General features: G+C 36.5%; 1 protein-coding gene across 1 annotated transcript in view; it reads right to left on the bottom strand.

Moving 5' to 3' along the window:
• Positions 1-3087: 3087 nt before the first annotated feature.
• NUDT9 (nudix hydrolase 9) overlaps positions 3088-26329 on the bottom strand; it is a 31093-nt gene continuing 7851 nt past the window's right edge. Inside the window, exons 3-8 of the mRNA XM_029235416.1 lie at positions 24575-24670; positions 21374-21460; positions 14754-14865; positions 12969-13115; positions 11325-11409; positions 3088-7091 (exon numbers count right to left, since the gene is read on the bottom strand). Coding sequence (XP_029091249.1) covers positions 6913-7091; positions 11325-11409; positions 12969-13115; positions 14754-14865; positions 21374-21460; positions 24575-24670 — 706 coding nt within the window. The 3' untranslated portion in view covers positions 3088-6912. The remainder of the gene's footprint in view (positions 7092-11324; positions 11410-12968; positions 13116-14753; positions 14866-21373; positions 21461-24574; positions 24671-26329) is intronic.

The raw sequence follows: 26329 nt of genomic DNA, 5'->3' as shown, positions 1-26329 counted from the left end.
TTTGGGGTCCACACACATACACACAGAAATGTGGACTAGTGTTTCCTGAGATAGTAGATTTGAAGGGGGTGGGTGGGTACTAAAGGGTGGAGGGGTACTTAAAATATTAGCAAATGTGAATCTTACTGATGTAATTTTATAAATGCTAAGAATTCTAAAAAGCATGTTTTCATTAATCAAGCTAACAGAAAATATATAACATAGAAAAGATAGATAAAATACTGCGTTACAACTCCCTGATTATTTGATTGTCTTTCCTTTTTTCTAGGTCCTGACACTTAATGATCTTAAAGTGGTAAATACTGCTCTGTTGACCTATAAAGTTTACAAAAATATTACATTCGACACTCCATTTAAGATGAGCCAGTTCATCAGAAAAATTACTGTATTTATTAGTCCAATTCATTTGGAAACAAAATTAAGAACAGCTGTTAAATTCAAAGCCAAAAAAACTAACTCGATACATGCAAACAGTTCTACATTCATTTATTCAACTCATCCAAACTATAAATTGACAAAACAACCTCTTCTATCATTGATAAGGAAGAAGGTGAAGAGTCTTAGAAGGCTTAAGAGCTACAGAATAAATTACTTTAGCAGAGATGAAACAGACTAGTTTATTTCTTCACTAACGAAGCACTAGCTTAAATGCATAATACATTAAAGATGATCAAATCTAAATTCCAACACATAATTTTTTTACTGAACTGCACATAATTCAACTATTTAACAAGGCCCTTTATTGATATATGTTATTCAGAATATTAGTTTATAAAAACACAGGAGAAATACTTGAAGGGAGTTACAAAAGAGAACACTAAAAGTTTCATTTCCCATATACTTTGCACACTTAAACATTTTCTGAAATCAAGATACATCTCACAACAGATGCATTTAACCTAGAATCTCCTTTTTCTTTAAGATTCATCATTAACTAAATGGTACACTTTACAGTTGATGGTATCTCAGAGACCTGCAGTATTCATAAAAATGTCAAAAAGTTAGGCCTAAAAAGTTAGGCGTAAACCATTGCGTGACTGAGGTAAAAATTTTCAGGATTCTTCACTACAGATTATTTAAAATCAGTCACCTTGAAGAATATTTAAATGTGCCAGAAACTTTAAGGTCAAACTAAATAAGAAACAGAGTCAAAAAAAAAAAACCTAAGTCAAGTTCAAATAGCTAGTGTTCTTCCCACAATCCACTGTTTAAGAGATTCTATAGTCCATTTCCAAATGACAAATTGTAAAAATTCTAGCATCTTTTAATTAGAATGTATTATATATATATGAATATATATTCTAAAAATGTTTTAGGAAACTACCGTCAATAATTAATTATTGATGATTACAAAATTAGCAAATTCATCTTTACATCAAAACATGGCTAAAAGAGCCCTGGCCTGTGATGGGAAAGCCTAGATTGTAAGCTCACCTTTAAAATTAAATTAGCTCTGGGCTCCCCTGGTGGCGCAGTGGTTGAGAGTCCGCCTGCCGATGCAGGGGACACGGGTTCGTGCCCCGGTCCGGGAAGATCCCACATGCCGCGGAGCGACTGGGCCCGTGAGCCATGGCCGCTGAGCCTGCGCGTCCGGAGCCTGTGCTCCGCAACGGGAGAGGCCACAACAGCGAGAGGCCAGCATACCACAAAAAAAAAAAAAAAAAAAAAAAAATTAAATTCGCTCTGTGACCTTGAGTAAATGTATTAATTTACCTCCAAAGTCTCTTCCAGTGAAAATATTGACTCCTCAGACATATGACTCATTCAAATTACCAAATCTGAATACTTTATACTTTATTTTTCTGAACTTTATTGAAAGTGCTGTTGGCCACAAGCCATCCAGAAAGGATCCTGACAGAGTAACCTATAGAACTGCCATATCTTCACAGTGATAAGAATTTTTTTCTCCCAGTGACTGTGGTTAAACCAAGAAGCAGGAAAATGCACCCTAAGGGAACAAATGCTACCTCAGGGCAATTGTTCTTGCCTAAGAACAAGCAGGACAGTGTTTAGCTTACATATTGTTGCACACATGCTGGTATGGACAGCTCTACATACAAACAGAGGGATTCACCTTTTTGACATAGTGGTCAATTCCTTGAGCAAGCTGCCAGTCTCTTAAAACAGGACCACAGGAAAGCTATAAAACAATACTTAACCAGTGAAATTGCTTGTGTAAGCAAACCCTCGAAGCAAAGTCATAGCTGTCCTAAAATTTTGGTTCAAGTATCATTCACAGAGGGAATTCAAACAATTTAAGAAAGATAGCACTTGTATGGAAGTGTTTACAGTGAGTTTCTCAACCATTCACATCCATTTTCTATATTTCAGATATAGTGAATACTGTTACAAGGCAGTTACAAGAAAATATTTCTGTGAATTAAGGGAATTTAAATCTAAATATTGCATATTCATTTAAAAATCTTACCTCATGGGCTTCCCTGGTGGCGCAGTGGTTGAGAGTCCGCCTGCCGATGCAGGGGACACGGGTTCGTGCCCCGGTCCGGGAAGATCCCACATGCCGCGGAGCGGCTAGGCCCGTGAGCCATGGCCGCTGAGCCTGGGCATCCGTAGCCTGTGCTCCGCAACGGGAGAGGCCACAACAGTGAGAGGCCCACGTACCGCAAAAAAAAAAAAAAAAAAAAAAATCTTACCTCATGTAAATAAAACACAAAGCAGTAAAAATGGAATTAATTTTTCAATAAAAACAAAGATTTTCATATAGAAAGTATTTCAGCTTATATATGTACTAAGTTAAAAATAAGCTAAAAGGTAAACCCATTGATATCACTGATCATTGATTTTTCTTCTTTCACAGTTAATCATTTCTGTTTTGAACCAACTTGGGGTAAGTCCACAACTTTTAAGCTATTATAAACTACAAATCTACCTAATGGACTGAAGATAGTATCTTATTTTTTTTAATATTTAGGGCTTCTTTGGGGTAAAACTTTTTTGCTATGGTTATATTGATAAAAGCAAGTGATAATCTCAGAAAAGGTAAGAATAATTCTTCTGAACCATAAAACCATATGGCAGAATGGAGCCCAAGTGATTTACCCAAATTAAATCTCATGAGTTATAAACTTGATTTCCTCCAGGATCTTTTTTTTTTTTTTCTGGCTGCGCCGGGCAGCATGTGGGATCTTAGTTCCCCGACCAGGGATCAAACCTGCGCCCCCTGCATTAGAAGTGTGGAGTCTTAACCACTGGACCACCAGGGAAGTCCCTCCTCCAAAATCTTTAGATCAGAATTTCTGCAGGTCTAAAACTGTATTCTTTTCATAATGCCCATAGCATTTGACAAAATTTCAGTTTATAGAAATTAGGTTAAGAAATTTCAAACAGTAAATTTTACCTCAAGCTTGTTTTTGTCTTATGGACAATTCATAGCAAACAGTGAGAAAAGCCTGCTGTGAAACTACCAAATCTAGAAATGCTCTAATCTCAAGGCAAGCCAACAAGTCTCCTTAACACAAAAGCATCAGCTCTCTTGATGGAAAGGCTACAAACCTTGAGACTTCTGCTTTGATTCTCACCCAAGTTTGCTTTCATCTAAAATATATACAAAAGAGAGAGAGAGACCAAAAAGGTATATTCCTTTTTAAAATATCCGAATTAATGTCAATTAAATGTCAGTATGTATTTTAACCTACCTTGAGAGAAGCTGATGAATCAAAATATTCTCAATCTTAATTTTGAGAAAGAAATTGGATTTCACGTAAGTTTTCCTTCTGAAAAGTTTCATTGCCCTAAAGTGTTTATTCTGTGTTTCTTACCAATTCAAATGCTCTTACCAGCCCATCAAGGGTGAAGTGGGAGAAATTAAGCTCTATGTTGCAGAAAAGACAGTTGATGGTTCAATTTCTCAGCATGTAGGTATAACAGAACCACATTATTTGCTACCTCCCAACATTACATGATTGTACCCATACTAATCCATCAACATTAAATAAACATAATATGGGAGACATGGGTGGAGGCAAAGAAAAAATATGGCAAAAATACCTTCATATAGTAACTATAATCTGTATTGTTTATTTTGGCAGAAATAATTCTCTTACTACTATGTCAGAAGTTATATACAGTTAGTAAAATCTCCAAATATCTTTTGAGCATTATTATACATTTTTAAATACTTCTATCCTAAGAGTTTAACAGCTTCAGATTGTGCCCATGTTGGTAAATTAATTATATGATTAAAGGAGGTGTAAACAAGACCAAATTAATTACAAGTGCTTTCTTCAAATGATGTGTTTTGAAATCAGTTTATTTATTCAAACTTCACAAATATTTTAGAAAATAACAGCAACCATCATAAGTCCTTATACTGTAGGACAGAGTAGCATTTAGCCTCTAAAAGTGGTTAGAAATTTTAGGTGCCCTCTTTAGCATGTTTAGTATCTCGCTTCTATCTGAGTTTGAAATGCTTTCAAATCTCAAGAACACCTGCAGGCAAGACACCCTGATTGCAGCCGCTCATCCTTAGGTTAAGATATTATCAATAAATTGTCTCTGAGCCAAAATTATGTGAACCAGTTTAACAAGGCTAGCCAAATCAGACGTGGCCCTTACATTTCAAGTCACAAACCATAAACGGATTACTATGGATAACATGAGTATTGCTTAAGTAATATAAATCTTCCAAACTACAAACTTAAAGTAAGAAATCATAAAAGCTTCATAAACGTAGTAGGGAATACAACAGACAGAGAATTGGCTCTGGAACCCTGCAGACCGGGATTCCAAATCCAGCTCTGCTGCTTACTGAGTAAACCTTGGGGTAACCTTTCTAAATATCATTTTCATCTGTGAAATAGGAACAATACCACCTAACCTCACAGGATTGCGGTGAGGATTAAGTGATACAATGTAGCTATTCAATAAATGCTATCTATCACTGTTTTAACTGTCTCTTAAAAAAATATTCCTTATATCTGAAATATAAGTAAATATGAAGGCAATATCACCTAGTGATACAGGAGCAGATATTCCTCCAGAAATGTCTTAAACTAAAATTTCAATCTGGTTTTTTTCTATTATAGATGGTGCTGGATACTTAGAGTTAGAAGATTATCTACTTCTACCCTATCTGTAGGGTATAGTAGCTTTATCATTTTGCATACTTTGTAAATGTTCCAATGAAAACTACAAAATGCCACCAAAACATTGATTATCTGCGGATCATGTGCTTTACTCATTCTTTAAGTAAAATTTTCATATAACCTAATATCTTTACTAACGTCAGGGTAGATGTGTCAAAACTATTAAAACAGAAGTAAATGTCATTCTTTAGGCAATTGCTCAAACTTTCTCAAGAGCTTCTGTAAGTAGTTTCAATTTTAGAGAATTCTATTCCATGCCAGGAAGAAGCAATTTCTTCCTACCAGACAGTAAACGTAGAATCAGACTCTTTCATGCTGGGACAAGGTTATCCTACCCCTCATCCAATGAGCAGATCATTCTTATCAAGTACAAGTCCCTTGTTATGTACCCAAGGACCAGGATTTTATGGATCTTAGAAAATTAATACTGCACATAAACCTTGTAACTCTTCCAGAGAGGTTTGAGGCAGCATCCTGAAATCAAACATTCTAATGTTTCTCAGCAAAACTTACAGTCACACTAAGGGGAAAAAAGCCTCCTGTCATTTCAGTTCAAATTTACCCCAAAGGAGTTTTGACACTAACTCGGGGTTGGGGGGGAGAGAAAATAAAAAACAAAAAACACCTTTTCAATTGATTTACCTTAGCCCTAGTTCTGTCCTCTAGCTACAGAGTAAGCCTAATACTCTTTTCAAATATCTGAAGGAAACAACCACGTCTCTATCCCCTAACCCTCCTTTTCTTCAGATGCCCCACCTGTAGTCCAACTGGAATGAAGATGGAATTATGACAGTCCCTGCCTCAGGCTGACAGGAATTAGTATCATGAGACTTTCCCAATGGATATCTTGGCCAGAACGTGATACACATGCGACAAGGCAGTGTTATTTTCCTTCCTCTTCCCTGCTTCCAAGAACACGTGGAACACCAACTCTTTCCTTTCCTCTGGGAATTACAATGTTAATAGTGAGTCTCTCAAAAACCTATGTCAGTCTTTAACAATCTCTTCCTAACAAAAAACACCCAAACTCCCGAAGACCTCCTCTGTCTCTGATTTCAGTTCCTTTCTGAACATCTATTTTTAATTCATTTATGACACATACAGTTACAGTAGAGTGAAATGCATATAGCAATTTAAATTACTAGTTTCCTGCACACATTTTTTTAAGTCATAATTCTTGGAAATGAGAACATGATTTCTTGTTCGCTGATCCTGACCTTTACCAGCTAAGAATGACTGAAATTTCCTCATAAAACTTACAACTCTAAAGGCAAGAATACAAGAGGCTTCCACTTTTGAAAGCAGCTTCAACAAGATCATGTAAAGCAAAATGCAAAGCAAATAATTTAAAGATAAATCAGATTAAACAATGGTGATTGGTGCTATTCTGAAAGAAGCTTGATGTGACAGGAACATCCTTCAGACCTCAGAAGATCAATGGGGAAAAAAAAAAAAGACAAACAAGAACTACATGGAAAGCAGAAGTTATGGCTGAACAGAAATTTACCTTTATTTAGATTCTGATTCTTCAAAGAGCATCAGTTGTTAAATTTGGTTTAAGCCATGCTTAAATAAAATGCATACAAAATATGATTATTTATAGCTCTTCTGACTGGAAAGCAGAAAATTCTGTGTTCTGTTTCACCATATTTGCTAACTTTATTCTGAAGCAAAACCTTCTAAATGCAAATCATTTTGAAAGTCCAAGTGATCTACCCCTGCCCTTTTTATATATGAGTTCTGTGATGCTGCCTTCTTTTCAGTACATGTTCCTTTGTTGCCATTTGGCTTTCATGGAGATTGCGAGCTATAACCCATGGCAGTCAGTTTCAGAGTCCTCACTCCAGTGGGCATCTCGTTTCTCTGCCACAAGTTTGATGAATTGAAAGTGACTAGCATAAAGCTTGAGTTTATCACTGATGTCCACCCATTTCACTTTTCCAGCATCATCTCCAGCTTCTAAGGTAAGGTTATCCATTATCTCACCTGGTTACCAAAGAAAAAACATCATCAAGAAAAAGTAATTTATTCATTTCTTTTTCAGCATAATTCTGTATCTTCAAGTATTGCTACTATAATAACCTTAAATCATCATTATATTAAGTGGCCAAGTGAATTAAAAACTAGAATATTCCAAATTTCCCAAATGCCCCAATTTTAACTAAGTTCCTAAATTTTAAGTGACGGTACCAGTAAGAAAGCTTTTCTCTTTAAAAAGTAAAAATATTACCCTTCAAAAAAAAAAAAAGAGAGTTCACATTAAATAAACATGAAAACTCACATCAAAATTCCAGAAGGATTACAGATTTAAATGTTAAAAAAAATGAAAGAAAACAATTATTGATGACTCACTTTAGAGTCTTAAGGTAAGTAAGTGTACGTTTCCAAGTATGACACCAAACCAGAAACCATAAAATAAAATATTCAGTGGGGGGATGAGGTGGTGGTGGGATGAACTGGGAGATTGGGATTGACATGTATACACTAATATGTGTAAAATAGAGAATAAGAACCTGCTGTATAAAAAATAAATAAAATAAAATTCAAAAAATATTTAGAGTTATATTTATAAATACATATATATTTATTAAAATATTTACAATTATCAAAAATTAAAAAGAAATGTTTTCAATCACTGTTGGCAATCTAAATGGCATATTTTTGTAGGACAATTCGGCAATGTTTATCAAGAGCTTTTAAAAAGCAAATGCTCTTTGATGAGCATTCATTCAAAAAATATCAGAGTGCCTCTTATGCACCAGACTCTGTACTGGGGATACAATAAACAACCCAGCAATTCCACTTCAAAGGATTTATCCTAAGGAAATAAAAAGACAAGGCTACTGAAGTATTCAAGGCAACATTATTTATAACCAAAAAGAGAAAACGGGACGTAACCGAACTTTCCATCTAGAGGGCACAGATTATTAAATAAATGATAAGACAGCTACACAATGCACTCCCATTAAAAGGGAAGCCATTCTATAAATACTGATATGGAAATATTTCCATAATATATTTTTAAGTGAAAATTCAAGTAACAAAACAGAATGTACAGTGTGAGCCCATTTTATTTTAAAAACAGCTATATAAAATCTGGAAAAAGATAAATCAAAATGCTAACAGTGGTATCTTTGGGAAATGAAATAACTGGTGCTTTAAAATTTTTTCTGCTTTATGCCAACTATTTTCTAAATAACTCAGTATAAACACTATATCCTTTATCTTTACGATTACCTTTAAAATAATAAAGCTGCTTCTTAAAAGAAAAGAATCAATTGAATATTTCAGCATAACAGGTTTCTAAATCCCACTGCTAAAATGACAGCTCTTTGTGTATCTCACAGCAACTACAACATCCAATTTTCAATGGAGAACCAGAATTAAGGAGTAAACCTGAATCTAAAAGTTAAATTAAAATATCTGATTATCTAAATAACAGTGTCCTCTAACATGCTCTTTATCAGATCTAACAATGTCTGAAAAGCATCCTCCCCTTCTGGTCACCTAATAAATTACACAAAACAGAATTCTAAAAAGTTTAAAGTTTATTGTCTGACACATGAAGAGCTTGGAAGTCATCACTCCTATCTTCACACACAAAAAATCTGAACAAACTGAAAATCAACAACTCTTTTTGGATCCATCAGAGAATTGAGGTCACAGGGCACAATGCCACCCTGAAAACTGGAGAGACAGGCAAATACAGAGAATCACAACTTACCAGGAACAGAATCCCACCTCTGGAGCTAACAAGTGGTAGAAACATTTAAAAGGTAACTGACTCATTTTTGGAAACTGATCTGTGAACTACCTTGAGAGAGAAAATCTCCTGGAGGCACAGTCTTGGGGTGGGAAGGTCATACATATTTTCAGGAGTTTTACCTCCAGGAATGCCACCAGGTTCTCAGAGTGAAGACAAGAAAAATCCCCACTTGCTTGCAGCAGGGAGAGGGGGAAAGTAACCATTCTGAAATAAGACAGAGCATTCTGCCCTTAAGGAAAATATTTCACCAGTCCTAACCAACCTGGGGGAAGGGAAATACCCAACTCTAGCCTTCCTATCTCCCCTGAGGAGTGTGAGGGTGGAAGGAAGAAGCTGAGAAGCCGCAGTGAAGGTCACAGCCCAGGGGCCCAGGCTCACTGAAAAACTAAGCCCTAATCATTGGGTTCTCCTACGATTCTCCTCCAAAAGCCCACAAACCCCCTTCAAATCCCACAGCAATAGGGATTCCATAAAATAACAGGGAGTGTAACTGAAAGAATTGCCTGGCCCAGACCTTATTTAAGTAGTCTCTAGAGAAACCCAAAGACAACAGAAGAGACAAAAACAAAAACACCGGAGGAAGTTTTAGCCTCTGACACGTACAATTACAGCAAAGAAGTACAGCCTAACTCCTAGTCAACTAAACATAAGGCCTCACACTAAAGATCTATTTACCTCAGTCTCTTTTACTGGATACATCATGTTCACCTTTCAAAACAACTAGAAGGCATGCTACAAGGCAAAGAGCACAGTCTGAAGAGACAAAACATCAGAGTGAGACTCAGATATAGCAGAGATTTGGAATTATCAGACCACAAATTTTTTATTAAGTTCAGAGAGAAAATAAAACAGTGAAAACAGTGATTTGAACAACTCAAACACTATAAAAGCAACCTCTAGAGGGTCAGTCATTGTTTTTTAACTCCAAAAATACACAGCTAACAAATTTATCAGTACTTAAGTTGTAGAGACCTGCTTGTAAATTATATTTGCATACTTCTCCTTCTGAAATGTTTCTTTTAAGTTCTCAATACCAGGATGAATTATCCTAATACTTTGGTTAGAGTTGTTGTTTGGAAGTAATGAAATTGGTGCTGGGAGTTTTCCGAAGTTCAACAAGAATGTAAAAGTGACAGATCTTCTAGTTCCAGCCCATTTTGTAAGGAAAAAACTGAGTCCAAGAGAACATGTGATTTGCACAAGGTTATACTGAGACAGGAAGGGGGCAGGGCAAAACCTTTAGAAGAATGACAAAACCATTGCAGACAGTACATAAACTGGTTAGAACCAACTAGGTCCAAGATGGCGGATGATTCCATTTCCACTAGATCTTGAGCCTCAGTATACGCTCACTGTAATACATCAGCAGGCTAAATGACACACCCACAGGTGCCATAACAGTTCCGAGGCCGACCATAAAAGGAAAAAAGTGGATGGTGACCCAATTCCTGGAAATCCCCACCCTTTCCCCAAAATAGCTGGAATAATCCCCCCACTCGTTAGCCTATGAAATTACCCAGACCATAAAAACTAAATGTCCCATATTTTGAGGCCTCTTGCCTTCTGAGATGGCCCACACTCTGTCTATGGAGTGTGTATCTCCCTGAATAAATCTGCTTTCACTAGTCTTGCTCTTGTATTCCTTCCCACATGAAGCCAAGGACCCTCACTTGGCAGCCCGTCCCAGGGACTCGCCTGAGACCTGGGATATGACCATCCACTCGGGCCCTATTTTTCCTGCAACAATACAACTTAGAAAGGAGCCATGAATGGAACATTTAGTTCTCTGACATGGTACCCTCATTTCATTATGCTACAGATGAAAACAAAATATTTAAAATGTCATCCAATTCAGCAATAAAATATGTTTCAAAAGAAGCCAGCCATTCAATGTATGTTAAAATCATAATTAATTTTTAAGATAGCAGATTCCCACCCACCCTCTAAAATTTTTAAATCCATTGACCAGAAAAAAACATTCATTTAAAATTTTTTCAGTACTTGGAATTTTTTTGGTATTGTTTTGTATTTTAATAATGCATGCTCTTATAAAATTATTTCAAACACTAAGACAGATATAAACCCCATTTCCTTTACCACAGCCATACTTCCTACCCAAATCTCCAGTTGCTTTTGTTTTTATTTTACACAAATGGAGTCATACAAACAACCTTACAACTTTAGGGCACATAATTTTAGTCTATAAATTTAACCTTAATTTTATATGCTACCAATGGATTAAAGGATATTAGTTACTGGTAACACTTTTAAAGCTTTCTTCTACATATTCTTTTAATATAAACAATCTGCTTTCATACAAATATTATCCTATAACCGGTAGTTGATTGACTTAAAATGCTAAAATAGTCCAGATTTAACTGTGCCCCAGTAGTCTGCTTCACTTAAATTGGATCCTCTAATTCAGTTAGCTTAATAAACATAAGTAAGATTACCTGTTTCATCATGGTAATTCACAGCTTCTGTCTCCATCCATGCGTTATCAGTGTTCCGAGGATCATCAACATAACCTTTATATATCTATTTTTAAAAGGAGACAGACCGAAAAAAAAGTGCAGGGTGAACAGGAATGGGTAGAGAAGAGCATGCTAACTTCATTAGAATCAGAAATATCCTGTTGCAAACAATGCACATTTAATTAACATTAGTGAACTGTACACTTAAAAATGGTTAAGATGGCAAATTATATGTTATGTGCTTTTTATCACAAAAAAAAAGAAATGTAAATATTACAGGACCTTTAATGTAGCATTCCATACGCTGGTTTTACATTTCCCAGGGAGGGAATTCCCTGATGGTCCAGTGGTTAGGACTCGGTGCTTTCACTGCCAGAGCTCAGGTTCAATCCCTGGTCAGGGAACTAAGTTCCCACAAGCCTCACAGCTCAGCCAAAAAAAAGTCGATGTGAAAATGAAATTAAGAAAACAGGGACTTCCCTTGTGGTGCAGTGGTTAAGGCTCCACGCTTCCAATGCAGGGGGCCCGGATTCAATCCCTGGTCAGGGAACTAGATCCCACATGCATGCTGCAACTAAGAGTTCACATGCCACAACTAAGGAGCCCGTGAGCCGCAACTAAGACCCAGCGCAACCAAATAAATAAATTAATTTTTTTAAAAAAAAGAAATTAAGAAAACAACTCCATTTACAATAGCATCAAAAGAATAAAATATTTTTTAAAATAAATAAATAAATTTCCCAGGGAACAATATTCTCAAGAACATTTTGAGGCAGCTTTAAAATTCATAAAACCCTCAACACCTCAGACTCTAATTTCAGAATTTAAGAATAGTCATATTTGGGCCATATGGTTTTTTTTAAGAGTCTATAAGTATTTTTCTGTTTTAATAACTTCTGTGATTATAGTTTTAGACATGCAAAGATAGATTCTTCTAGTTAGAAATCTATAAATAAGGTTAGTAAAGACTAATTTTAAGCTATTAATACGTGAAAAAATTTGGATCCAGCCATCTATGACAAATGTGACCTGAAACCCAGACAGCATATTGATAGATAAATAATTAAGAAATCCTAATTCTAGAAAGAAAACAAAGCAATTAAAAGAAAAGCCAATAAAAAAGAAAAGAAAATCTACCCTTTTCCTTATTATTAGTGCACATATACCTTATAAAGTGATTTTTTTTAATCACAAAGGGTATGTAGACAAAACAGCCATGAGACTTAAATGGTTATGAACAAGAAAAACTCTGAATAACATAATTTAAAATGTAAATGTCCTTTCAAAAAAGCTGAATTCATGCAAATTTTTTTAAAAAAGAAAAGATTTTCCATTAGATGGGTGAACTCAGTGTCACATTAGCTCACACCTAAAGAAAAATTAAGAGGAAAAAATGTATTATAGTAAATGATGTAACTGGCCTAAAGTTGGACTATAAAAATTTAAGTAGAAATCTATTTACAGTTAAGAGCTACAATTTAATTTGTTTTTATGAACATGTATTTCAAATATACAAGTATTTCACTTTATTCAGAAAATGATCTACCAGATTTCCAGGTGAACTTTAAGTAATTTTCATTAATCCCCAGGACTAAATCCTTCCTGGACGTCTTCATTTCTTACCACTAGATGTTCCTGGCTGAAGAGCTTGTGCAACTTTTCCTCTAATTCTCTCTTTTCAGCACCAGATTTCTGTAAGGAGTTGAGAGCTTCCTCACCAAATTCTCTTTTCAGTGTGGCACTAATCTTCTCTCCTGGATCCACCATCCCCTAAGAGTCACATTTTTGTTTAGAAAAAGTAATAAGCTTCAATTCAATCAATAGATATTTACTGAGTGATGCAGTGGACATATATTGCTCTATCTGCCCATAATCTTCTGTGCTATGTGTTCTTCTCTAAATCACTTGTTTCTAGTAGAAGCAGCTTAGCAGCATATCCCATATACTCAACCATAGTAATTAGTCCAAAGTTAGTCTACGGTCAACTGAGCCAGTCAGACTCCTTTCCTGGTACCTTCCAAAGTCAAGCTATGGAAGGAAGGGATGCAGGCAAGAAAGAATACAGCAAATTGATACTTTCCCCATTGGTCATTCCATTCCAGCCAAACTGACCTCCTCAATGTTCCTAGGATATGCCAGACATATCCCAACCTTAAGGCCTTTGTACCTGCTATGACTTCTGCCCAAGATGCTTTCCCCAGATATCCATCCACATGGTTCACTCGTTCACCTCCTTCAGAACTTTACTCAAATGTCACCTTCTCAGGAGACCTTCTCTAACCACCCTATTGAAAATTGCAAACTCTCAAACACTTCCTAATCCCCTGCCTTGCTTTAGTTTTTTTCTTAATATTGATATTTATCACCTTCTAACATTACAGTAACTTGTTTATGTTATATTATCGGTCTCCCTCAGTGGAGTGTGAGCTCCAGGAAGACAAGGATGTTTGTTTATGTTGTTCTGCTGTATCCTCAATGTCTAAAATATTAGCTGACAAAAGGCAGATGCTCAAAATATACTGAGTAGATCAACGACTCTCAAAATTATATTAACGACAACAGTTCCCTGACTGATCAGAATTTCAAATGACAATAAAAATATAAGATCCTGTGATGATATCATTGTATTTTGCATTCAGCACTGAGTGGAGTTTGACTATTTGGCTCTTATAATTAGCCTAAGCTTTTGTCACAGTCAGCTACAGCCTTCATTTTCATTCCATTTTACCCTACAAAGAAAAAAAGCCATTCCTGCAGATAGGGGAATGTGTATATAAAGAGCCATCCTCTCATCAAACTATCTCCATTTCACAATATGGCATAAAATATAAAACCCACTACTGAACACATACACATTTTTAAAAGCCCCTTGAAATATACTACTGACATGAACCCAAGAGAAGTATACCCTTCCTGATGATATTATGAAAACTCAAAAAACTACAAGGAACAGTAATAGTGTTATCTTTTTAAAAATACTAAAAATCTTACCTTGGGCTTGGAGTAGGTGTTGAGTTCTGAGATGAAACCCAATATTAGTGAGTATCTACTATACCAGGTGCTTTATATGCTATCTCTAATAATCCTGTGAAATATATATGATTATTTTTAAAACAAAGGTCTGAACTCCATATCACTAGCTCAAAGTGCAAAGGTCAAAACACAAGCCCGGGTCTAACTCCAAAGTCCATGTTCTTTCCCAAGAGTTTTAGAATTAGACTCAGATTCTAACAGCTTTGTTGTATTATCCTACATTTGTCATTGACAGTGATACTTCATTGCAAAAGAATCACTGGGGAGGAATGGAGAATAAATGAAGTAGAAAAGATCCATACACAATAACCTTGTAGTAAATAAAGCAACTAAAAAGAACTTACAACACTGATTTGACTTGATTTTAATGCTTACCCCTGGGATGGCCCATTCTCCACAGTCTTTCCTTTTTATTGCAACAAACTGTAAGATGTTTTTCCCAGAAATGGGATGGGTAATTTTATTTCCACTTCTGTCCCTTTTCCACCTATAACAGTAACGTAAGGTCATAACTGATTTAGAACAAAGACCAAGGTTCTATTTCAAGCTTAAGACAAAGCTATAAAGATATATTTTTCTTTATAACAGAGTATATATAAATTTACCTCAAATCAGCTAGTTTTGTAAAGAAATATTGTTTTGTATTAAAAATATTCTTTATTTAGCACTGTTACAAACCAAGACAAATGTCTACTTTCCATAAAGGATATTATAGTCTCCATAATAAAAATTCAAGATATAAACAGTTTTTATTACTTAAAGTAAAATTTTCAAAAAAATTAAAAGCAGAACAGAATTTAAAAGAAGGGTCATAGGGTGGGATAAGGAGGGTGGGAGGGAGGGAGACGCAAGAGGGAAGAGATATGGGAACATATGTTTATGTATAACTGATTCACTTTGTTATAAAGCAGAAACTAACACACCATTGTAAAGCAATTATACTCCAATAAAGATGTAAAAAAAAAAAGAAAGGTCATAAAAGTTTGGTTTTTTTTTAATCCAAGGATCCTTTTTAAGAATTTTAAGTAGTGAAAAAGATCTGTAATATTTGCTTTTAACAGTTCGCCCTACGTTTTCAGAAAAGCAGATTATATGATACAGGTTCAGCTGGTCTCAAGAAAAGTGCTTCTCAATCTTTATCCCCGCTTTTGATAAAAGAAGTCTCACACTATCCTTTAATTTAATTTTATATTTCAAATTGAATTGCATTTTTTAAAGCATCGAGGCGGCGTTAATTTCAGAATGCGCTTTTTCTAACCATAGCCTCCTTCACAAAGATGTTGATAAATCTCCCCTTCTCCTTCCCTACACCCACCACATCTACTTCCTCCTGCCGAATTTTAAGAATAGTTTTAATAGTCCCTTAGGCAAAGATAAAGATTTTGAACTTCCAGTACTAAACCAAAAAAGAAAGCCTATGATCTAATCATCACTCCACATGAGACTCAATAAAATATACTAGTTTAGAAGACCTAAACAGACATTTCTCCAAAGAAGATATACAGATTGCCAACAAACGCATGAAAGGATGCTCAACATCACTAATCATTAGAGAAATGCAAATCAAAACTACAGTGAGGTATTACCTCATACCCATACCAGTCAGAATGGCCATCATCAAAAAATCTACAAACAATAAATGCTGGAGAGGGTGTGGAGAAAAGGGAACCCTCTTGCACTGTTGGTGGGAATGTAAATTGATACAGCCGCTATGGAGAACAGTAAGGAGGTTCCTTAAAAAACTAAAAATAGAACTACCATATCACCCAGCAATCCCACTACTGGGCATATACCCTGAGAAACCATAATTCAAAAACAGTCATGTACCAAAATGTTCAATGCAGCTCTATTTACAATAGCCAGGACATGGAAGCAACATAAGTGTCCATCAACAGATGAATGGATAAAGAAGATGTGGCACATATATACAATGGAACATTACTCAGCCATAAAAAGAAACGAAATTGAGTTATTTGTAGTGAGGTAGATGGACCCAGAGTCTGTCATACAGAGTGAAGTAAGTCAGAAAGAGAAAAACAAATACCGTATGCTAACACATATATATGGAATGTAAAAAAAAAAAAAAAAAATGGTTCTGATGAACCTAGGGGCAGGACAGATATAAAGACGTAGACGTAGAGAATGGACTTGAGGACACGGGGAGGGGTAAGGGTAAGCTGGGACGAAGTGAGAGAGTGGCATTGACATATATACACTACCAAATGTAAAATAGATAGCTGGTGGGAAGCAGCTGCATAGCACAGGGAGATCAGCTCAGTGCTTTGTGACCACCTAGAGCGAAGGGAGAAGGAGGGTGGGAGGGAGACGCAAGAGGGAGGGGATATGGGGATATATATATATGTATAGCCGATTCACTTTGTTATACAGCAGAAACTAACACACCATTGTAAAGCAATTATACTCCAATAAAGATGTTAAAAAAATTTTTTTGAATATATAGTAGCTTAGATATGAGTGCCCAAATTTCTTTATATTGTGGCTGAATACCATATCTAACCCATAATTTCCCCCCAAAAGAGTTCATAGTCTAGCAGTGGAGCTAGGCATGTATGTGAATAAACTACAAGGGTGACAGCTTGATGAGCACAGTAAATAGAAATGAAAGAATAATTGGTATAAGAAGACAACATCTGATTTTAAGGATGCCAGAGAGAGGAAGCAAAGTTATAAAATAAAATAATGTATTCAAGAAACTGAAAGTATATGTGGCAACATAAGCATCAGTGAGGGAAAGATAGATGGTGAGGCTGGAGAAGTAGGCAAAGAATTCATCAAATTCATCTGCTTAGAGAGCCAGAGAATATTTTTTAAGCAGGGAAAAAGCCATTAGCAATTTGTATTTTAGAAAGCTCACTCACTTTGACAAAAGTTTGGAAGTTGGTTTGGAGGGAAGCAAGACTGGAGGCAAGAAAACCAGCCAGAAGACTGTTACCATGGTCCAGGTACAAGACGATGAGCACAGGACTGAAGGTAGAGACAGTGAACATGGAGAAAAGACAGATTTTACCTTTACTTTTTTCTTTTTTAGCCTTTACTTTTTAAAAGTCATTTATATAGCACTTATTATGGACCTGATACTGTTGTGCTTTAATGTATTTATCCACTTAAGCCTCAAAACCAGCCTATAAAGTAGCTGTATTATTGTTTTATTTTACAGATGTGGAAAATGAGGCGCAGAGAAGTAGATAACTTGCCTGAGGTTGCAGAGGAAAAAAGTTGTGTAAACCAAGATTTGAAAATCTGGTTCCAGAATCTGCACTCTTAATCACTATACTGTTTTACTTAAATTAAACAAACAAAATTTACACTAATTAGGTAAGAGGAGGGATAAGGTGGCAAATGATGGCTCTGTCCACTCAGAAACGTTTACTAGCACCTGCTACACCTCACGTGCAAGGAGCTGGGAAAACGAAGACTAACACAGAGCCTCTGCTGCTCAGCCAGCCAGCCAGCCGGCCCGTCGTGGCTAGAGCCCTGGGAAGAGAAGCTGAGCACAGAGAGATGCTGCTGGGCAAAAAGGCAGGCCCATGCAGACGATGAGAAGCCTGCGTGTCACATTTACATTCTCAGATTTTATCCTCAGTGGACTCATTTAAGGATTTTAAACAGGGTAGTTTCTTGCTATGTTTCTGTTAGTACCAAATACATTGTCACTGAATTTAAAACAAAATTTCTTGATACAACAGAAATAATATATCATTTTAACTAGTGAACCTCATTAACATTTATTAAATGCTAATGATATTCCTATGTATGATTCATATTCCCTCCCTACTTCTGAGGTCCACACCTTCCTGTTTCTAACCAAACAGGAAAGAAAATCATACCGCCATTAACTTTTTTTTTTTTTTTTTTGCGGTACGCGGGCCTCTCACTGCTGTGGCCTCTCCCGTTGCGGAGCACAGGCTCCGGACGCGCAGGCTCAGCGGCCATGGCTCACGGGCCCAGCCGCTCTGCGGCATGGGGGATCCTCCCGGACTGGGGCACGAACCCATGTCCCCTGCATCGGCAGGCGGACTCAACCACTGCGCCACCAGGGAAGCCCCGCCATTAACTTTTGACCCGAGTTTATTCACAATAATATTATTAACACTTCCCCTCTCATTTCGACTTTAAAAGATATACAGGAACTTCTGATAACTTCCCATTATATGTGGGAAGTCTCTAGAAGAGGTATCTGGGAATCTAAAAATTTAACACTTTCCCTGGGGATTCTGAACAAGAATGTGAAATTCTGCACGACTCAATGCTATTTTGCATCATGAAGTACTTGGAAGAAAAGGGGACAGAATCTTTGCTTTAAAAGTGCCTGTGTGGGGCTTCCCTGGTGGCGCAGTGGTTGAGAGTCCGCCTGCCGATGCAGGGGACACGGGTTCGTGCCCCGGTCCGGGAGGATCCCACATGCCGCGGAGCGGCTGGGCCCCGTGAGACATGGCCGCTGGGCCTGCGCGTCCGGAGCCTGTGCTCCGCAACGGGAGAGGCCCCAACAGTGAGAGGCCCGCGTACCGCAAAAAAAAAAAATAAATAAATAAAATAAAATAAAATAAAATAAAATAAAAATGCCTGTGTGATTCTTATGATTACTCATTAGTGAAATACTGGTGTAAAAGAGAAAGCACAATATTTGGAGCCAAATACCCCTGTTTCAAATTTCAGACCTACATGATTTAGGCAAGTCACTTAACCTCAGTAAGTCTCCACTTTCAGAACCATAAAACAGATATGTCAATACCTACCTTGAGGAGTTCCTGTGAGAAACAAATGTAGAAACTAATAATAGCACCTAGCAGAGTGCCTGGAGTAAAGCAATATTTTTAACAGTTCATTTAATCCTGTTGATTCTTTCTTCAACATCCTTCATTCTTCTCTTCCCTCCATTTCTACTGCCACTCATCTATCTGGAGGGACTCATCAGTTAATAATATATGTATTACTGAGATAGCAAAGAAATCAACTTAAGATTACTGTTGAAAGCTAGTTTCTGCCACTTGTGCGCTCTTTTATAGCCTTGGACCATCTCTAAGCCTTCAGTTTTCTCATCTGTATAACAATAAAGTTCAAAAAGTCTACCATTTCAAAATGACACACAATCACCATGTTTACTCTCAGTTGCTATTTGGTTCACCACAGAAAATGATAAGCTAATTAGAGACTAGCTTAACTTTCAAGACTCTGGCTTCCCTTTTCTGCTTCTTGTCCCTTTGCTAGCATTCCTGCTTCAAATATTTCACACCTTCCTGTCTTTAGACAGGCTCACCAAAATCAAAAGAAACTGATACTACCATTAATATTTACTTATATTATTTTAACTACATTCATTAATAAGAATATATTAACTCTCCTCATCTCACTTAAACCATAAAGTTTCTGAAGGAATTCTAGATGGACAGAAGTAGGTCAGTACGTAGGTAGATAGGCAGGCAGGTAGGTGGGTAGATGGATGAATGAATAGATGGAAAATAAAACTGCGGCTGGGTGTGGGATAAAGATACCTTTTGTCAGAGGAAATTGGACGGGCAAGTACGAGAATAAGATGGGGAGAGAATTGGTACCTCCCCCAGAAACTTGAAAATAAGCTTTCTTAGAGTTAAACTATGAAATCATTATTATATCCCAGATCAGAGAGAACAAAGTCTCCTGTAAGAAAGGAAAGCCCTCAAAATATCAAAATTAAAAAAGCAAGAATATTGAGGGTATCTGCATTATTTAAAGAAGGAAAATGACAATCACATGTGAGAAGAGAGGTTGTCAGTGAAGAAATCCTAAAAATAAAAAATAAATAAAAGAATGACAGAGATGATGGAATATTCCACATGTGTTGGGAAGACGACTCCAGTGGAGATGGCTAAGTCCATCTAAATACTACATTCCCCTACCTCCTTTACTGTGATTCATGCTGACCGAGAAACCCTCTGACTATGATTTGGCTTACCAGATAGATCTGCCTCAGGAAGAGAATGCCTTCCCCCTGTCCTGGAACCTTCAATGGCTCCATTTCATACTCCTTAACTTTGGCATTTTATATTCTCCACAATAGAATGGCGTAACAATTTTAAGTCTAATTTATCATCTACTATTCTCTTACAAGGATCTTCTGTTTCAACCAAACTGGTCTTTTTACTGTCTCTCAATACGCAAATAGATATTACTACAAGCCTTGTTCCTAGGCGTCCTCCCGTCCCCCTATCTAAGCTTCTAGTTCAGCTCCAGTCTACCTCTTCATAATACCTTTCTTGGGTGCTCTGGTTTACCATCAGTATGTCCCACACATCTGATTCTCTACTTTTCTGAAGTATCCTGTGTCATCCATATTACTTTCACATGTTTCCTTATTTAATATTTTCTATCTTGCAAATGAGAACATAGCTCCTCAATGACAGGAAACAGAAACTTAGGACTGTTACACTCTTTCATATGCACCAAAGCACTTACTCAATTCTGAGAACAAATAGATGCTCAATAAATGTGTGGTGAACTAACTTTGTTTAAATGTTGCCTAACCTACTCACACAACATAAAACTACAACTTTACACTTAAATCACATCACTATAATTTTACATAAAGTCCCTTTAAAATATAGATTTCATGTGTGTGCATATGAATGTATATATATATATATATGTGTCTGTGTGCACACACACATATATATACACGTATATGCAGTCAGCTATCTGTATCCATAGATGTGGAACCCATTGATAAGAAGGGCCGACTGTACTACCCTATTTTATGTAAGGGACTTAATTAAGCATCCACAGATTTTGGTATCTGCTTGAGGCACAGGGGGTGGTCCTGGAACCAATCCCCCAGGATGCCAAGGGATGACTCTATATAAAAACACATACATATACATACATACATCTGTGTGTGTGCATGTGCGTGTGTGTATAATGCATATGTAAAAACATGGTTACAGTCTGTATTTATCCAATTACTCAGCTCTTTGCTACTGAAATGTGTTTTTAGTTCTTACCTGGTTATGATGGGATCTGCAGCATGATTGGGGCCCCATCGCCCCAAAAGTCCCCGGCCAACCAGTCCTGTCCGTCCTGCAGGATTTCTGGAAAAAAAACCCATAAAATCAATTGAATGTGCTCATCTTTTTTAACACAACTTGATATGGCCCAAAACAAGGTAGTAAGAGCAATAAGAAGGAAATAATATCTCTACACAAATCCAGTAGCACTATTACATATTTGACACTCAAAGTACAGATTTCCTTATAGTGTTATTTAACTTTTCTTTCGTGCTTGTCTTAAGCTTTGGGCTTGATCCAGGAGGAGGATCTCATTTCCATAGTTGTTCTACAATATAAGAATTTGTTTCAGTTTTCACCTATACTTCAAAATTCAAACTAGAACCTTACTGGACTCAAATCCGGAAGAATGAAATGCTCTGAACCTAATCATCGTCTACCTCTGCGACAGCAATGCTTTATCACTGAGGACACCCACACTTCACTTTCTCAACATCCTCTTTTCCCATTCCACTCTCCTACAACCTGTCTCACTCAAATAGTTTTGGTTACATTTTAAAGTCCATTGTTTCACAGTGGGTTCTACTAGATTTTTATTATCAGTAATAGATATTTTGTAGCATATAATGAGATAGAAGTATTTAATATTTCAAGACTTCAAATATACCAAACTCAATTTTTATAACAATTTTATAAAAATGCCAACTACTATTTAACCTAATGCCACACCCAATGTTAAAAAGTCTGTCAGATAAACATAGCAACACTCACGCCTGAGTGATTTTCTTCCAGTTTCTTCCAATATTCCTTAAATGTTCAACTTTCATTATGTAAAATGAAATGCCCTAATCTGCAATCTTACCTATTTAATGTTATATCTTTGATCCTCCCAGTATGTGAAAGTAAATAAACAACCTGTCAAATTTTCTTTTTCAGCCATCTCTTTTTATTCTGGTCTTGCCTGTGACTTTTATTAAAGTTGAGTGAATCTTTATATTGTTTTATACTAGACTTAGAAATATTTCAGCAAGACTTGCAAATAAAAACAGAAAGACAAGACATCTGGCCAGGTGATGGTAATTCTACTTTTCAAATTCAGGAGGAGGGGCAGGGTGGTCAGCAGCTATGTTTTATTCCATGTAACCATACACCCCTGAATACAAAGGATCAAAGCCAATGTTAAGAGAGATAATGTTAGTTTTTATAGATGACCAAGCCTGTTACTTATAAACTAGAAGCTGTAGAAAAGACACATAGATTATGCTATAGCCTGAGCAGCAGAGAAACTTGTTTGCAGAAAAAGAAAACCAAAGGCAACATATAAAGAAAAGCAGACATAAAGCAGAGAGACAGTTCTAATGGATTTCCAACTCCACCCTTTCCTAAAGTTAGCTGCATTTCTGCTCTGGGCTTGAGATGATCCTATGGCCCTGTGGTAAACTTCACTTTTTCACTCAAGCAAGCTAGAGCTGGTTTCCATTAGTCAGAGAGTCTTGACTAAAAGAACAGGCTATCTTGCCTTTGCTGACTATACTTTTATATATGTGCATGTCTTTTAATATATTTTACCCAGAAAAGAATCTGAGGAGTAAGTCAAATGCAAGGAGAGTTTGACTTGAAAAGGTTCAATAACATAGAAAGGCAAGTAAGTAATGAACAAAGAAAGAATTTAGCAAGAAAGACCAGGCTGGGGTGAGAGGAGCTCTACTATCTCCAAGTCTTAGAAGAACTAAAATTATTTTAGTTTTTGCAACAGTTTTACGAGGTAATAAGCATGATTACCAAATCTGTGATCCTTTTTTTGTTTTATTTGAGGCATGCTAATTTTTACATTTCTTCCTAACTTGTATAACGTCTTCTTAAGGAAAATGGAAAATATTGGAGTTGTGTAGAAAAATCATTTTTAGAAGTACAAAAAGAGGGACTTCCCTGGTGGTCCAGTGGTTAAGACTCTGTGCTTCCACTGCAGGGGGCACAGGTTAGGTCCCTGGTCGGGGAACTAACATCCCACATCCCACTCACATGCTGTGCAGCACTGCCAAAAAAAAATTAAAAATAAAAAAAGTACAAAAAGATACGTGATGTTAAATTGTTGGGTTATTTTTATTTTTACTCATATATTTGGACAAATTCTTACTTTAAGGTATTATCTCATTTTATAAATAACTACTGAAATACAGTTTTTAATCCTTTCCTTCTCTGTTAATTTATTCAATTACAGTTGACCCTTGATCAATGCTCCCGTATAAACTTATAGTCGGCCCTCTGTATACACGGTCCCCCTGTATCCGTGGTTCCACATCCAGGGATTCAACCACTCTCAGACGGTGTAATTCTGTAATATTTACTATTGAAAAAAAATCCATGTATAAGTGGGTTTGTGTAGTTCAACCCCTGTTTTGTTCAAGAGTCAACTGTAATTATTTCTACTTCAAGGTAAGGTTACAAGAAGATGCATTCAAACCCTGTCTCTACCACTTACTCACTGTGTGCAAACAACTTACATTCTCTCTCCTTACCTGTAAATGGAACTAAAAATATCCACCCACAGGGTTACTGTGGTGCTTTAATTAGATCACATACATAAACTCTTTCATACAATGTCTGGTATATACAAGCACTCAATAAACATTAATTATATTGATAAAATAAAATGTATATTTTAAGGCAGGACAAGAAAATTTAAACATAAAATTTTCTGTGTCCGTCTGGGCCTCCACCCTCCTTCCTTAATGTGCAGTATGCATCTGCACTGCACATTAACCAGACCTCCTCAAAGATGGGAGTGCCAGCTTGACCATAAAAATCCACTTTTTTCCCCTTTATTCTGACATTAACAATGTAGCTTCTTAAAAGAACGGCATTCTCTCCCAACTCTGAAAGATGGCATGGTGACTTGCTGCTTGCTTTGCATGTGCTCACCTGGGCTATGTATCTTCGGTGAACTTTATGTGAAATATCGGTGTGTCATTTTAATGTACAATCCTTCATCTCGAAAATGTATATGACTGTATCTTCGAACAGGTGGAACAGTTCTCAGAGCTTTCTGAGAGTCTGTCTTCCGGGTTATAATCCTCAGTTCGTTTGAATAAAATTCCCTTCATTCTTCTTACCTTGATTGTTAATTGAATTTTCGTTGACAGTATTTTCTACCTTTTAAAGACCATTATTGTAAGATGTCCCATCCCCAGTACCTACCTAGGTCTTCCATTTTCTATCTCATACAGGCCATTCTGGCTCTTTCTCTCAACATGCCCATCCTTTTCATTAAACTTCGGCGAAAAGCTGCTTTCACTGTAATGAGAATACCAATGCAAAATAAGAAATAATGACCCAATACTACCAACAGCTTAATAATGCCCGTCAGTTATTTATAAAAGCAGTATCCTTGAAACTAAATTTTTAGTTACAACTTTAGTTAGTTTTCATTTACATATTCATCAACTCCTTCAAAACAGTTTCTGGAAAAAGAAAATTTGTTTAACCAAAACACCTTGTAAGACAAGGATATGTGTTGTAACCCCTCTGGGAAGGACTAATGGCAGACACACTGGAGCTCCTCCCACATACTACAAGGAAGTCTATGTTACTATTAGCAAAGTGGAATTGTCCGTGGGCACAATATGGCAATTAATGGTTCCTATAGTTCTAAAAATAAGATTCATTCTGATATTTTGTTGTTTCTACTGTTTCAAAGTAATTTTAATTTCTTCAAATGTACACTGATTAATACTTTGATCAAAGTAAACCCACAAAACATGAATTCACCCACAAACTTCATAATAACCATGATGTAGATTAAAATAGATACAATATGCTGGAAATGTTCCAGATTTGATCTGGCTATAGCTCTGGATTACAGAGTTATATAAATATAAAATCTTACTGAGCTACACCTGCATACTTAAGAAATGTATACTTTACTGCATGTATGTCATACTCAAAAAAAAATTTTTTTAAGCTATAAATAAACTACTTTCCTCCCCATTATGAAATCGCTGATATAATTGCACTGACAGTGAATATTTATATAGCACTGGACAGTTCACGGGCAGTTCTGACATAAGTTTCACTTTTTTTCTTGCTTTAATTCCAATAAGCAAGAGAATAGATATATTTGTGCTCTGTTTTGGAAATAATTTCCAACTTGAATGATCCAGACATTTTCTCAAGACTTCTAACCATTCTTCCATTGAACACACATGTAAAAATAATTAAATGGTAAAAATCATGAAATTATAAAACCAGACTTATAATGCTCTTGGGACTCTAGAAATGCACCATTATATGTGGAATCTAAAAAAATGGTACAAATGAACTTACTTACAAAACAGAAATAAAGTCGCAGATGTAGAAAACAAACTTACGGTTACCGGGGGGAAAGGAGGGAGGGGGATAAATTGGGAGATTGGGATTGACATATACACACCACTATATATAAAATAGGTAACTAATAAGGACCTACTGTATAACACAGGGAACTCTACTCAATACTCTGTAATGACCTATATGGGAAAAGAATCTAAAAAAGAGTGGATACATGTACATGTATAACTGATTCACTTTCCTGTACACCTGAAATTAACACGACATTGTAAATAAATATACTTCAATAAAAATTTTAAAAAGAAAAGAAACTAAATAAATATTGAATACTAGTTAATGAAATACTTGTTGAAGTATATAGGGGGAGATGTACTGATACATCAAAAAAACAAGATGGGGTCTTCCCTGGTGGCGCAGTGGTTGAGAGTCCGCCTGCCGATGCAGGGGACACGGGTTCGTGCCCCGGTCCGGGAAGATCCCGCATGCCGCGGAGCGGCTGGGCCCGTGAGCCATGGCCGCTGAACCTGCGCGTCCGGAGCCTGTGCTCCGCAACAGGAGAGGCCACAGCGGTGAGAGGCCCGCGTACCACCAAAAAAAAAAAAAAAAAAAAAAAAAAAAAAAAAAAAA

Source organism: Monodon monoceros, unplaced genomic scaffold, assembly GCF_005190385.1.
Source record: "Monodon monoceros isolate NGI ecotype Baffin Bay Population unplaced genomic scaffold, NGI_Narwhal_1 Super_Scaffold_20, whole genome shotgun sequence".
Taxonomy (NCBI): domain Eukaryota; kingdom Metazoa; phylum Chordata; class Mammalia; order Artiodactyla; family Monodontidae; genus Monodon; species Monodon monoceros.
Note: the sequence above shows the minus strand (reverse complement) of the source record. Positions and strands in the feature narration are given on the sequence as shown.